General features: G+C 35.2%; 1 protein-coding gene across 5 annotated transcripts in view; it reads right to left on the bottom strand.

Annotated features, from left to right (window-relative positions):
* The window catches only part of Cep57l1 (centrosomal protein 57kDa-like 1), a 72257-nt gene that overhangs the window by 16957 nt on the left and 38944 nt on the right, over positions 1 to 16356 (bottom strand). For 3 of the 5 annotated variants that reach the window (XM_005377851.2, XM_005377852.2, XM_005377853.2), the window contains exons 2-3: positions 6698 to 6877; positions 5288 to 5409 (exon numbers count right to left, since the gene is read on the bottom strand). In XM_005377851.2, coding sequence (XP_005377908.1) covers positions 5288 to 5409; positions 6698 to 6877 — 302 coding nt within the window. Of the gene's footprint in view, positions 1 to 5287; positions 5410 to 6697; positions 6878 to 8398; positions 8562 to 11609; positions 11702 to 16356 lie in introns of all 5 variants that reach the window. The other 2 variants (XM_005377855.2, XM_005377854.2) reach the window with 2 other exon arrangements.

Below are 16356 nucleotides of genomic sequence, written 5' to 3'. Positions count from 1 at the left end.
CTGTAAATTACCTATAAAGGAAAACCCACCAGAATTACAGCAGACTTTTCAACACAAACCCTAATGTCAAAAGGGTTGGAGTGAAGTATTTCAAGCCCTAAAAGAAAACAACTTCCAACCCAGACTGATGTACCATGCCAAATAATCTTTTAAAATTAATGGAGTTATAAGATATTTCCATGATAAAGAGTATCTTAATTAATGATCACCAAACTAGCACTCCAAAAAGTTCTCAAGGATACCCTAGAAAGGACAATGAAGATAATAATTCCAATATCTCATTAGAATGAATCTACCAGGCAAGGACAGCAATTAAACAGAAGGGAAAGAAAGGAAACCAACAGGAAAATAATATAATGACAAGGATGAGTCAATACATATCAGTTATAATCATCAATAGGAATGGTCTCAATTCACCAATCAAAAGAAGCAGATTGGTGGAATGAATCAAGAAACAAGGTCCAACTATATGCTGCAAAAAAGAAACACATTTAACTCAAAAAGAAATTCACAGACTGAAAGTCAATGATGGAAAACAATACCCCATGTAACAGCAGCCTAGAAAAAGGCAGGAGTAGCTATTCTAATTGCAGAAAAGTAGATTTCAACCAAGACCAATCAGAACAGACAAAAAAGGTCATTATATACTGGTTAAAGGCACAATCCAGGAGCAAGAGATAAAAATCATGAATATATATGCACCAAAATACTAGCACACTCAATGACATAAAACAAACACTAATAGATATAGAATACTAGATAAGCAGTGGGGAACCTCAATACTCCACTGTCACGTCTGTTTTGTCTAGACAGATCCACTACACAAAAAATAAAATAAAATAAAAATCAACAAAATATCAGAGGTGAACCAAACCTGGGAACAAATGGACTTCATAGATATCTACAGAGTATTCCACCCAGCAACAGAATACACAGTCTCAGGAGCACATGGGACTTTCTCCAAAACAATCAACATAATAGCTCACAGAGCAAGCTTAAGTAAATGCCAAGGAACTGAAATTATCTCATGCATATTATCAGATCATAGTGCAATGAAACTGGAAATTAATGGCAAAAGGAACCATAAAAACTATCTAAACAAATGGAAATTAATTAATATGCTCCTGAATAACTAATGGTTACAGATAAAATTAAAGAAGAAATGTGACAGTTTCTACAATTAATGACACTGTAATTTGTAGAATGCAATGAAAGCAGTCCTATGAGGAAAATTTATAAAGGTGAATTCCCACATCAGAAAAACAGGGAGCTCAAATAAATAGCATAATGCTAAATGTCAAGGTTTTAGAAAAAGAAGAGCAATCTAAACCCAAAGCTACTATAAGGAAGGAAATTAGTATTTTTTTATTTTAAAGAGAATTAAAAAAATAACAAAAAACAACAAAGATAAAAACAAAACAACACAAAAACAATAAAAATGATACAGGATTTCAAAACAAAATGATAGGAATTAACAATGGTTGTTATATTGCATACTCTTACGTGCAATAAATCAGATTAACATGTGCAAACATCATATTGTCGCCCTAGTGTAAGAAGCTAAAAGATCAAGTAAGGACCACAATGTATAACAGATACTGTGAAATGGGAATGTACAATCTCACATTAGTAAACTTGTGCAAGTGGTAGTGGGATACTGCATTTCCATTGTGTACAGTACAGTATTCATCCACTAATGAAATACATACTGTATTTTATTTTGATTTAGTATTCTTTTAATATGTTTGAATTAACATTTTAATATTTTTATATTGTTTTAATTTTTTAGGCAAAATAATTAAAATCATAAATATTACATAAATACCTATATATTGCAAAATCCTGCGATACAGCAAAAACTCTGTGATACAGAATTAGATCCATTTTTTAAAAAAAGCCATGATACAGTGAAGCCGCAATAAGTGAAATGCAATATAGGGAGGGATGACTGTATTTATATTCAATGGAGTACTACTCTGCCATAAAGAGGTATAAACTTGAGACTTTGTAGGTAAATGGATGCATCTCGAGACCATAATTTTAAGTAAAATAAACTGGACACAAAAGTTTAAATATCACATTATTTGCTCCAAAGTATAAATACGAAGGGGACAAGGAGGGTGAGAGAGAAAGGAAAAGGGGTTTTAAAAAGATAACTGAAAGAGAAAATGGAAACAGAGCTTCTCTACATTGGGAAGGGAAGAAGTGCTTAAGGGAGGTGAGCGTAATGGGACAAAAAGAAAGAATTAAGATATATTATGTACAGGCAGAAAATTCCCCATGATAAATGTGATCAGTATGTATGGGAAACATAGAAAGACAGAAAGAGAAAAAGAAAGAGAGAAAGGGGAGAAAAAGAAAGCAAGAAAGAGCATGGTTTCTATGAGAAACCCAAAACATAAACAAAGAGCAAAATGAAAGACAACAGGAAGTAAAGAGACCTTTCTCAGAAGGGAAGGGGATCAAGGAATGGCGGCAGGCAGGAGGAAAGGTGATGGGAATGAAGAAAGAATGAAGACTGTTGTATATATGTACCAACTCCTCATGAAGAATATAATCATTTTGTACTACAAACATGTACTAAGAAAACATTTAAAAAAATATATACAACCCTTTCTAAAAGAGGAAATTAAATCTTATAAAAGCATAAAAGAATAACAAAATTTGAATCAATGAAATAGAAAGTGAACAAAAAAACTCCTGAGAAAAAGAAAACAAATTTTGCCTTAAAAAAAAATCAATAAAGGGGCTGGGGATTTAGCTCAGCAGCACAGCGCCTGCCTGGCAAGTGCAAGGTCGTGAATTTGATTCCTGGTACCAGAAAACAAACAAACAAACAAACAACAACAACAAAAATTCAATAAAATTATAAAGTGATAGGTAGATGGGATCTGGTAGAACAAGATCCTTACCTTTTCCTTCTCCAGAACAGGTTGGTGATTCTTGGATCTTTGTTTCTCTCTATAAATTCATTCAACCTCCCAAATTCCATCAGCACACTAGGGGTGTGCAACACTATGTCCAGCTCTTGGAATATTATGAATAAAGCCTTTATGAACACTCATAAAAAAGTTTTTGCGGACATGTTTTAATTTTCCTTCAGTAAATATCCAGGAGAAAAGTTGCTGAACCATATCACAGATGAATATTTAACTTTGTAAGAAACTACCAAAGTATTTTTTAAAACATTTTCTTCTACCGCCTTTTACTTTTCATTTTTCTATTTAGGACTGTGATCCCTCTGGAATTAACTTTTGCATGATGAAAGAATATGTTTAAGGTTAATTTTTTTCCATGCCGATGTCCAGTTGTTCCAGCACCATTTATTAAGATTTTCCTTTTTCCCACTAAATTGTTTTGGCATATTTGTCAAACATAGTTGATTATATGGGTAGGATCTATTTGTTACTTTCTAATGTTGGTCTCTCCTTATATCAAGACTATCTATGTTTATAAGAAATCTTAAAATCAAGTTATATGAGTCTTCCAATTGTGTTCTTTTTTTCTGGTACCAGGAATCGAACTCAGGAGCTTGCCAGGCAGGTGCTGTGCCGCTGAGCTATATCCATGGCCCCAATTGTGTTCTTTTTAAAAATATTTCCACCAGGCAGAGAATTCTAGGTCAGTATTTATTTTCTTTTAATACCTTAACTCTTTATTAGCACACTTTTCAGTACTGTCACTTCAGAAGTCAGATTATCACTTTATTTATTGTTTCTCTGAATGTAATAATTTTTTCTGGTTTATTATATTATTTGTTTTATTATGAGGTATCTAGGTATATCTGTTTATATTTATTCTGTTTGATTTCATGGAGCTTCTTTTTTTTTTTTCTTTTTTTCTTTTTTTTTTTGAGACAGGGTCTTGCTCTGCAGTTCAGGCTGGCCTTGAGCTCACTTTGTAGCCTGGACTGGTCTCGAACTCACAACGATCCTCCTGCCTCAGCTTCCCGAGTGCTGGGATTACAGGCATGCACCACCACACCTGGCTTATGGAGCTTCTTGAATGTGTGGTATGATTTTATTTTTTAACCAGTTTTGGAAAACTCTTACCCATTACTGTTCTGTATGGTGCTTTTGCTCCATTCTCTTCTCCTTTCCTTTTGAAATTATAAGTACACTAAGTCAGACTTTCTCTGAAATGATGCCTCTTACTCCATTTTATGAATTTACTGTAATTTTATCTTTTTACTAATCTGTTCTATTTCCATTTAATTGTCTTTTCTAATCTGCTCTGACATCTGTCCACTGAGTTCTAGATTTGTTATTTTATTTTTTCAGTTCTATAATTTTTATTTGATTCTTTCTCAAATTTACTTTGCTATTTTATGGGTTCTAATACTAAACTCAAAATCCCCACCATGTCCTTTGTCTTACTGACTAATGCAAGCCTGATTATTTTAAAGTCAGTGTTTCTTAGTCAATATCTAGCTGGAGCTAGTCTGTGGCGTCTGTTATAGATGCTGTTTCTTGTTCATGAATTCTTACCGTTTTCCGCCTCATTATCTGATTGAAAGCTGCTCACCGTGTTGAAGCAATAGTTATAGAAATAACTTAAGGTCCTTGAGAGCACTAGCACTACAGAATCATTTTAATCCAATTTCAGGATTTTTAAGGTTTTTGAGGCACTCTGAAAACATGAAATAGGGTTGTAATCTGGATTGCTTTCCTTCTTGCTCACCCTTTCAAAGCACTTAAAACATAAGATTTGCTAAGGTTCCTACTCTTGGTAGGCCCTATACTCTAATTTTAAATTTTCTTGGCCCTGAAGATGGTTTCCAAAGGCATTACTTTTTTTTTTCCATTTTTTTTTCTGGTACTAGGAATTGAACTCACGACCTTGCACTTGCTAGGCAGGCACTGTGCTGCTGAGCTAAATCCCCAGCCTCCAAAGGCATTATTTAGGCTCTCAACTCTCTCCTCTGAAATCCAAAATGCCCTCAGAGGGAGCCTGAAATGTCAGGCCAAACTCTTCGGATTTAAGTGTGTACAAAGATTTTGAATTGGTTATTTTTCACTGACTTGTTTGCTCTCCAGTGCCTTTGTGTATCTTTTTTTGTTTTGTTTTTTTCCTAATACCAGGTCTTTTGTATTTTCTTTCATTTTTTAAAAAATTAGTCCAGATGTTCTCTGAAAAAAAAGTTGGTATAAATGGTCTAGTCCATCAGTACCGTTATTGGAAATTTCCTATATACAGCTTTATATCCCAGTTTACAATTTTCTCATACTAAGTATTCTTCAAAAATACGTAAAATTATCTTATCATGCCTTATAGAAAACATGCTCACCTGTTGTTCTAGGATCATGTTTTTTTCTCGTTCTACATTAAGAACCATTCTCTTTGTGTATTCTAGTTGCTTCTCTAGGAGAGTACAGCGAGACTGGGCTGAGCTTAACTGTATACTTATGTCTATGAAAAGGACAAAATGATAATGAGTCAATTAGTTGCTTATCACATAGAGGTAAGAGTATAGTAATGAGAAAAGTATTATGAAAATTTACTTAAGAGCTTCAGTTCAAGGCTTCTTTTACTTGTAAGTATTGATTTTTTTTTTTTTTTTTTACTCTACTTTTTAATGGTAGCAAAGTTTATTTGAGAAAGTAAGAGTGAAGAATCAGGCAGAAAATGGCTCTGAGGAGTGAGCTTAGGCGGAGTAAAACAGGAAAATGCCAGACAATAGCACATTCTGGAGGACACAGAGTGGGCTACTGTGAGGAAAGCCACACAGCTTGTAAGTACTGACTTTAAACACACATTTTGTGAATACCTCATTGATTGTTATAACTGATTTAACACTGTCTTCCCCTAAAAACCTGTGAGGAAACTTCTGAAAGGGGAGGATGCCAGTGAGTTTTCTGGGATGATAAATAACTTGGCTGTTCTTACGAAATAACACCATCCACAAAACTCGAAGATGTAAGGTCCTTTAGGTATCAGTATGTTTCTTCTCTTCCAGGAAACTCAGGAATATACACTCTGCTACTCGATTTTCCTCTGCCTTTGAATACTGACCATACAGTTAATTTATAAGGGGTAAAGCAACCTATCTCTAATCTTTTAACTTTTTGTTTTCTTCCTCTTTTTTCTCAGACAATTTTTCCTCTGTTGCTCTCTATTTGTAACGTAAAATACAAGTTGAACTTTGTTTAAGTGTGGTGTTACAAGAGGAAAAAATTATAGTGCTGAAAGGAAATTATATAAAAAGCTTACATTCTAATGTCCAAAACCCTGCCTTAAATCATTTTCATAATTTTCACAAAAGCCTCTACCTGCTTGCCTATTTCCTTTAACTAATCTTGTTTTCCTTTTATGCTAATGAATTCTTTTTTGTTAATTTTATTTTTATATTGTTTAATTACTGTTTCTTTATATTTCAAATTTTAAAAATTACTATTAACTGAAAATATAAAGCATTTCAATTATATTATATGTTAAACTGGATTTTGTTGGTTATTTTGAAAATATCTTAATTTCTAAATGTAATTTATATAAAAACTATTTTTCTTTTAATCAAGAATTTCTGAATTTGGGTAACGTACAATAGAAGTGAGTTCAAAGTTACATTAATTTCAAAGTTTCATTGTTTACAACAACAAAAATATCTGAATAAATCTGCCTAGACTAGATTTTTCATTTTCCAATTGTAAACTTTGGTAGCCCCCCAACACTCCCTTCAGAAAACGCCTGCATTTTCTACCTTTCTTCTGCTTTATCAGTTCCTGGTGTGCCAGATTTCTCTCATTTGTTTCATTCTCCAAGGCCTTTTTGTACTGTGCTGCTTCTCTAGAAAGTATGTTCAGGTTATCTTCAGCTTGTGTTCGCTCCAGCTCTAAACGATGAATCTTTTCCTGAAGAGTTTTTAAGGCTAGAATAAGAGCTGTTGAAAAACAGAAAATTTATTTCGTGTTTGAAGTGAAAGTTTTTAAAAATCTAACATTTTAAAAACTTAACAATCACAAAAAAACAAACAGAGAAAAGCCCAGCATAGTGGCACAGGCCTGTAATTCCAGCACTCGGGAGACCGAGGCAGGAGAATCGATGAGAGTTCAAGGCCAGCCCGGACTACAAAGTGAGACCCTGTCTCAAAAACAAAACAAAACAAAACAAAAAAACAAAACTTACAATCGCAGTAACATAGTGTAACATAAAACAATAAGCTGTACATTTTTGTAAGTAGTCATAAATATGTCCAAGTCATATGTATATGCCTCATAGAAACATAACTAAAGCCCTAAAGGGGGATAAATGTGCTCTAACATGTCTCATGAGCCATAAAATTTTCAAATACTATTTTATACTTACTTAGTTGTAATGTCAAACTCTAAAACTAACAATGAGTAGAATATAAATGTTCCAAGTTAAATTTTATATAGTTTATAATCCATTAGAAAATGTCTGCTAGAAGTTATCATTCGGTTTTTAGAAATGAGATAAAAATTATCTTTATTTTGTCCTATGATATCTGTAGCTAGCTCACTGATTTGAATTATTATTTCTTGTAGTTTATAAAAAGCCAATCTATTTATTAATGGGAACCATTATGAATTTTTAAAAAGGAGGCAACAATCAGCATCTTCTAAGGTAATTTGTATAGCACAAGGTAAGCCTGGGGTGACAAATATTTTCCTAAATCAATTTTAACATTTTCCTAAGTTTACATTCAAAAAGTTACAGTACTCATATTTTGTAGTTACTTGAATATAATGAAGTGCAAAAGAATTTTAAAGGATAATTTTGGATATATCCAATTTCTGAGTCTAGTCATTGACTAGGACACACACTATTTAATTCATTAGCATTCTTATCATGTAGTTAGAAAGATTCCAAATTTGACCTTTTATTCTTTAAAGAGTACTTTGTTTTATAAATAATATCTTTTTTTTGGTCTCTGTCTCTGTGTCTGTCTCTCTCTTTTTTGGTGGTACTAGGGATTGAAGGCAGGGCCTTGAACATGCTAGGCCTACTCAACCACTGAATAATCCTTCTAGTCATTAATTGCTGTTTTTATGATAAACTTGAGCTATACATCCAGCTTGTTTTATTAACTTTCATCACACAGATTAAAAAGCCAAAATAAAAAATGTTAAGTTATTTAAATTCATAGAAATTTAGCCCTGGGTAAAATTTAGGAGTTTTATAAAAACTTAATATACAACCATATTCTTTTCTGCATAAAAATGGCTGAACCAAAAGAATTGTGAGTTCAAATCCAACCTGGCAACTTAGTGAGACCCTATCTCAAAGGAAAGGTGCTGGGGGAGGTGGGGCAGGCAGGGACATAGCTCAATGTGAAGGCCTGTGTTCAATTCCCAGTATGACAAAAAATAAATAGGTAAGGTTTTATAACATATTTTATATCACTCCTCTAGTTTTGTGCAAATTTTTTATTTAAAATTACCTTGGCTATTTGGACTATGGAGCACTTTAGCAGGAGCAACTTTTAAGTTCATGGGGTGGCAATTCTGAGACGATTCATCTTGCATAAATGGTGGAACAAACAATCTTTCTGGAGGTTTAAGATAGCTTCCTACTATACTGTGCATTAATTCAGAATCCATTATCTGCAAAGAATAAAGGAATGATATAGTATAGCATCCCTGCTTCCTACTTGAAGGATGAAAATATACAAAAATTCAGGAAGAACTTTTAACATAACAAAATAATCATATACTATGGAGCTATATCTTCACAAACATAACTCTTACAAATTCAACTACAGTAAGCTCAGCAATAACATAAAGAAAAATGACCATTTACGTGTAAATAGTTTTGGCAATTCAGCCTGACTTTCAATAACCACTTAGCTTTGAGTAAGCATGATGTAGGTGACATGAATTTGCCCATTTCTCAGTTGCTTATAAGGCCCACATACCAATCATAGTCTGAGCATCTCTCCATAGAAAGTGTGACTGACTCTTTAGGGCAGTGATGGTGAACCTGCGAGAGCTTTCAATAACACAAACAGCCCGCTGCAGCACATGTGCCATAGGTTCCCTACTGCCCTAGGGTACAAAGAGAAAGTACACATGCTAAAAGATACTTAACTGACCAATCTCGCATGCCTATATCTGGTACTCTGAGCAACTACTTTGAAGATAACAGTAAATAATACAACAACCATTGTAGATTTCCTATCATCTTGTTTTGAAATTCTGTATCTTTTTTTTTAATAGTTTTCGTGTTGTTTTGTTTTTGTTATTTGGGTTTTGTTCTTTTCTCTTTAAAATAAAAAAAGGCAATACAGCTTTTAAACACAAGCCAATACATACTCGGATTTTCTAATATTGATTACTAGATGTTAACATACTGGCTTATTAAGTGATTCTTGAAGAGTAATTATGGATATATGAAATTTTTGAATCTAATTATTGAATAAGACACATCTCTGCTTAATGTACTAATATTCTAATTATGTAGTTTAGAATGGTCTCAAATCTGAAGATTCTAGAGTAAACTTATTTTATTTATTTTTTTTAAAACATCTTAGCAGGCAATTCTTTACTTTTCTAAATAAATTTATTTTCCTTTCTGTAGTTTAAATATTTTAGAAATATATGCTATTTAATAGACACTAGTCAGTATTAAACTCATAACTACATTGGAAGAAAAAAGGTAGTAATTATTCACAAAAATAATAACTGGTACAATTATAAGAAAGCTTGTTTTAATACATAAATCAAAGAATTCCATTATGAAACTAGTTTATTTTAATTTCTGAGAATTGCATTTTTCTCATTTTATTCCCTTCTAATCCAAAAGGCAAAAAGTAGGCACTTCCTGTGACTATATTTCCTGGAAGGGCAAAGGACACACTTTAACTTTCTAGGATTGTGTACTTTGTCCACTGCCATAAATGGCTGTTTTCTCAGACAGTTAGATTAGTCTAAGCTAAAGACTACATTGTATATCATTTATATCTACACTCTTTACTTGAATACTACAGGACTTCGAAAATAATAAGCTTGCCTACCCTTGCCTTACCTGCCATCGCTATGCTCTTGCTTGGTTGCTACTCTGTAAGGCAGGTAAGGCAAGAATGGGCTAATCAGGGCTGGCACTTTTGATTGCTAGTTTTCAAGGCGTATTATTGTTCAGGTAGGTAGTATTCTCAGGGAAATATGACAGATGTCTCCCCAAAGCCTCATGTGCTAATAGGGGGGCTTTGGGGAAGTGGGAAAACGGGTGTGTGATCCTCATCTCTGGATTAGTTCAGGGATGCCTTTACAGCTGGGTGTAATATTTGGAGGTAAAGCCTGGTAGAAAGAGGTAGGTCACTGGGTGTGGTCTGGGAGGGTGTACAGTAGATAACCTTCCTTCTCTCTTGATCCCTCTTTGCTTCCTGCCTGCCATGCCCTGAACTGCTTCTCCTGTCATGCCACCCTGCCTTAGAACCAGCCAACTATGGATTGAAATTTCTACAATCTATGAGACAAAATAAACCCGCCCTCTTTTAACTTGTGGATATTAGGCACTTTATCCCAGCAACCAGAAAGTAACCAAGACATGTAGCTTAAGACGATTTGGTAAAACACTGGATGCTCTTTGTTCTTTGTTCACAACCATATTTTGCTGTTACTGGCACCAGCTCCCTTTTACTGATCATGTCTCAATCTGTCAGTTGTTGCTGCTTAGATACTGTCTCTCCATAGCATATTTCATGTATCTAAGATACTGTCCTCTCAAAAATTAAGAGATGAAATTTAGGCACAGCTAGCTTACTGCAAAGTACAGGTAGGACCCCAAAGTATGGTTTTATGTCTTCAGAGAGAAAGGTAGGTGGTTGAAGCTATCCCAAAAACATTGGCATTATTCAAGATATCTGATTCAGTTCTTAGCCCCTTTATGCTTTTAATTATTGGTAGGTTTCACCAATAATTAAAAGAACAAAATTTTGCCACTAGTTGGTATACACTGAAATCTTTGGGAGAGTGCTTCCTCTGACCCAAATACATTATTATATTACAAATTTGATCTTTGCACCAATTAAACTTTTAGTTTGAATTTAACATTTTTAGTGTAAGTGAAATAACTACTCAGAAGATTACCAGTAAGTTAAAGATTAAACTTCACTTAAATGTGTAAATATATAACAAAATGGGCATAAGCAGAGTAGCACCACACTGGTAGAATGAAGATAAAGTAAAGAAAACAAGAAGAAATAGAAAGACTTGTTTTGGCTTGGCTCTTCAATATTCCCCAAAGGCCCATAGGCTAAAGGCTTGGAGGGCAGCCTTCTCAGCTACTGCAAGGTGGTAGAAGCTCTAAAGGTAGGGTCTGGTGAAAAGAAGGAGAGGTGGGAACTTTGTCTAGGCTCCTTCCTATCTCTGCTTTCCCAGCCGCCAGGAGGTCAACAGTAATCCTTGACAACACACTTTGCTGTGACGTGCTGCCCCACCACAGGACCGAAGGTCAATGGACCGAAATCTCTAAAGTATGATCCAAAAATAAACATTTTCTTCATAGGTTAACTATCTTGAGTATTTTGTCACAAGAGACTATGCTGTGACATAGCACTCAGAGGTTCTCATGTAATAGAGGTCCCTCCTTAACCCTTACAAATCTCATCCTGTGTTATCAACAAATATAAAATCTTACTAATGCTTACTTACATACAGAGCTGAAGCATCCTGGAAAAAAGTTCACTCCGAAGGAAGGTGAAAGAAGTACAAAAAGCCTGATCCAAAATCAAAGCCTTTCTTTGCTGAGAAGAAAAGTGATTTTGAGTATTTTAGGATGGTGCTAATTCTAATCCCCTCTGACCTAGTTCTATGGACTTACATATGGGTCCTAAGAAGAGATAGGGATATAGGTAAAAACTGATAAATATTTCACTTCTACAATTATCAAGGATTGCATCATTAGCTTCCCTGCTTTTCATACAATGTAATATTTCAAAGGACGGGGAAGTCGACAGGGACTGCTCTTGATTTTCATCCCTTAAGGATTCTCACACATCGGTAGTATTATTCAGCAAGGGAGCAGCTGGAAAAAAACATGTTCACAGGTATGTATGACAGAAATTTCAGAGAATACAAATTAGCACCTATATACCAATCTCCATTCTTAATGGAGAATGGGCCTAGCCGTAATTAAAAAACAACAACAACAAACCTCAGGAATTCTTGTGGAACTTTTTATGTGTCCGGAAGTGTGGGCTAAAGGCCCTGAGATGGGGGTCTCATTTGTATCAAGCCTGGCAAAACCTAGGGAAATTCAGGTTATGCCTGAAACCATTCTTTTAAAAATTTGTTTATTAGTAAATGTTTGCAGTACATAACGACTAGATTCCCTGTGGGGAGTTGGTACATGTACATAATACATCTTAATTTGTTTTCATCCTCATCCCTTCTTTTTCATTCTTTCATCTCTTAATTCTCTTCCCATTTGAAAAAGATCTATCCCCCTATTTCCTTTATTTTGCTCTATATTTATATATCAGGTTTCTTATAGAAAAGAAACCATGCAATATTTAAGCTTGTGTGTCTGACTTTTTTCATTTAACATGGTCTCAAGGTGTATCATTTTCCTACGAATGACTCAAGTTTGTCCACCTTTATGAAGAGCAGTAATTCCACTGTGTGTGAATACCATGTTTTCTCCACCCATTCATCTGTGAATGGACATGGTCATTTCAAGACTTATCTATTATGAACTGTGGTGCTATAAACATGGGACATACATGTATCTTTGTAGTATGCCTTTAACTCTTTTGGGAAGGGGAATAGCTGGGTCAAAGGTAATTTCAAATTTTAGTTTTTTCCACAGTGATAGTATGTTTACATTCCCACCAGCAATGGAGAAGGGTTCCTTTTCTCCCATGGCCTCACCAGCACTTGTTATAATTTGATTTCTTAATGACAACCACTCCTTTTGGAATAAGATGGAATCTCAGTGTCATTGTAATATGCATCTCTCTAATGGTCAGAAATGTCAAACATTTCTTCATATATTGATTGGCCATTTGCACTTCTTCTGAGAAGTCTTTTTATCTCAGCTGCTGTTTTATTGAAAGGGGTGTCTAAGGTTTTTTTTTTTTTTTTGGTTTTTCTCCGGTACCGGGAACCGAACTCACGGCCTTGCACTTGCCAGGCAAGCGCTTTGCTGCTGAGCTAAATCCCCAGCCCTGGTGTCTAAGTTTTTTGAGTTTACCATATATTCTAGATATTAATCCACTGTCTGAGGACTAACTGGCAATTTTTTTCCCATTCTGTAGTTTTTCTCCTCACTGTATTAGTTGTTTCTTTGGCTGTGCAGAAGCTTTTTAATTTGATAGGATCTCATTTGTTGATTCTTGGTACTATTTTCTGTGCAACCAGGGTTCTTTTCAGAAAGTCCTTGTCTACATCAAATTTTACCTATTTTAGCTACCAGCAAATTAAATGTTTTTATTTTAACATTCAGGACTTTCATCCACTTTGATTTTACTTTATGACATGGTCAGAGATATGGGTGAAGCTTCAATCTTCTGCATGCCGGTAGCCAGTTTTCCCAGCACCATTTATTAAAAAAGGCTATTGTGCTTCCAGTGTATCTTTTTGGTCCTTCTGTCAAAGATCAAATAGTTGATGTGCTTGGAGTTGTTTCTGCATCCTCTATTCTTATCCACTGACCCATGTCTGTTTTTGTACAAGTACTGCACTGTAATTTTGTCATATAACTTCAAATCTGGGATTGTGTTATGTTCTGCTTTGCTCTTGTTACCCAGGATTGCTTTTGCTATTCTGATCTCTTCTGGTTCCATATGAATTTTAGGATTATTTTCTCTAGTTCTACTAAGAATGCTGTTGGGATTGATTGGGACTGTGCTAAATCTTGACCTTTTTTTTTTTTTTTTTTTTTTTTTTGGTACTGGGAATCAAACTCGGGACCTTGCACTTGCTAGGCAGGTGCTTGTGCCACTGACCTATATCCCTGGCCCCAAGGGACTGTGTTAAATCTGTGTGTCAGTTTTAAAAGTACAGCCATTTTTACTGTATTGGTTCTGCCTATCCAAGAACAGGGGATATATTCCCACTTTCTGATGTCTTCTTCAATCTCCTTTTATAGAGTACTAAAGTTATCACTGCAGAGGTCTTATGCTTTCTTGGGTAGGTTAATAGGTAAGTACTTAATTTTTCCTGGAACTATTGTGAATGGTATTTTTTCCTAACTTCTTTCTTGGGGAGTTCACTGTTGGTCTACAGGAATGTTACTGATTTTTGTATGTTTATTTTGATTTTTTTTTTTTTTGGTACAGGGAATTGAACTCATGACCTCAGTCATGCCAGGCAAAAACTTATGCCACTGAGCTAAATCCCTGGCTAAATCCCTTGTGTATTCATTTTGTATTCTGCTATACTTTGAATTTGGTTATGAATTGTTGAAGCCTTTTGGTGGAATTTTTTGAGTCTTCTAAGTAGAGAGTCATGTTGTCTGAAAAGAGCGATAATTTAACTTCTTACTTTCCTATACATATCCCTTTCATTTCTTTTTCTTGCCTGACTGTCCTTACTAATGTTTCGAGTACTGTGTTGAACAGAAGTGGTGACAGTGGACATCCTTGTCGCGTGCCTGGAACCATTCCTGATAGATTCTGAACAATAAGGAAAATTATCCATTGTCTCTGTGCTTGATAAAGTGAATGTATCTTAATTGGCTATAAGCACTGAGTAACTCCATAAATCAACTTTCCCCAAAAGAATGTTCTAAAGCCAATACTTTATTGCAAAGCATTTTCTCATTTTACAGAAAAATATTTCAAAATGGTCTGTTAAACAAGTATTATCTCTTCCTGCTGGGCTATATCATCATCTGTGCATAATTCCATATGACTGTTAGGGAGACGTCATTAGGAGGTAGTCAGAAATGCTAGAGTCAGTTCTTAAAGTCAGGTAATCATTGTTTCCTAAACTGCTAGTTCTTCCAAGTTTGGATTTTTCCTTAGAGAAATTTGAGAAAGAACATCATCTTTCTTTTATCTGTGTGTGTGTTTACATTAACTTACCTGTTACCTCTACCTTTGAAAGCAAACACAGTAAAGTTTAGGCTAATCCTATTTACATTTTAATGTAAAAGCACTGTAGTACTAGAGCTGGGTGTGGTGGCACACACACGCCTGTAACACCCCCCCCCACCCCCGCACACTCTTGTAATCTCAGCACTCGGAGGCTCAGGGAGGAGGATTGTTGAGTTTGAGTCCAGCCTGAGCTACAAAGTAAGTTCAAGGCCAGCCTGAACTACATAGTAAGACCCTATCTCAAAAGGACCAATCAATCAATCAATCAATCAATCGATAAATGTACTATAGTACCACAATTGAGTAGGATAATTCATAGTTGAGCAACCTATCTATAGATGCCTTATAGTAATACAGCCTATTATGTACTGACAGTAAAATGTTTACATAAAACCACCTGTTCAATGGAAACCATAAATATAGGAACTTAACATAAATATTTCCATTGGATTAAAGAAATGATATATTTGTTGACCATTTAATAAGTGTGTTAGAAAAACTGGGGGGAGGACCAGTTAAGCTTTTATATCACTGCATATATCAATACAAATTTCAAGCAAATTATAGTGAAATAAAAATTAAAATTAAAAATTAAATTTAAAAAAATCAGTGAAGGCCCCCACACCCTTGAGGGAGCCAAGCAGAGGCCCAGACAGCTTTGGGAGCCTCACTGACCATCCGCCACCACTCTCCCACTGGCATAGAAACCAGGCTGAGCCCCAGACAACTTTGGGACCCTCAGTGATTGCACCCCCACCTCTCCCACACTGGCGTGGGAGCCAAGCTGAGCCATGGACAGCCTTGGGAGCCTCGGGACTGAGTTCTGCCCACCCCACCATCTTAGGAGCTACACTGAGAACCTAGGAGTTTCAGGAGCCTTGCCCTGCCACTCTCACACCATCTCAGGAGTGAGGCTGAGTCCTGGAGAACCTCCAGATCTTCAAAAATGACAAAATGGAGTAAAACGCAATCTCAGAACTCCACCTCATACAAGACCAGGAGACATAGACATAGAAGAGCTTTGAAGTCACACACCTGAAATTTCTGAAATGACAGCAACTAAAGTGAAGAAACAACTCCATCAGGTCATAGAAGACATTAGATTAGAAATAACCTCTCAGGGGAAAAAAGAAATGACAACAATAATGAAAGAATTGCTCTTCACATCTAAAGAAGATGTAGATTAAAAAAAAAAAAGGAACATAGAAAAATGATGGAAACCTTGAATGAACAATATAGGAAAGAATTAGAATGCATGAAACAGATTCAAACAGATATCTAGGTGCTGGGGAGATAGCTCAGAGGCATAAGCACCCGCCTGGCAAGTGCAAGGTCCTGAGTTTGATTCCCAGTAACAACAA

Source organism: Chinchilla lanigera, unplaced genomic scaffold, assembly GCF_000276665.1.
Source record: "Chinchilla lanigera isolate Chin_1 unplaced genomic scaffold, ChiLan1.0 scaffold00010, whole genome shotgun sequence".
Taxonomy (NCBI): domain Eukaryota; kingdom Metazoa; phylum Chordata; class Mammalia; order Rodentia; family Chinchillidae; genus Chinchilla; species Chinchilla lanigera.
This window is presented reverse-complemented; position numbering and strand designations above follow the sequence as displayed.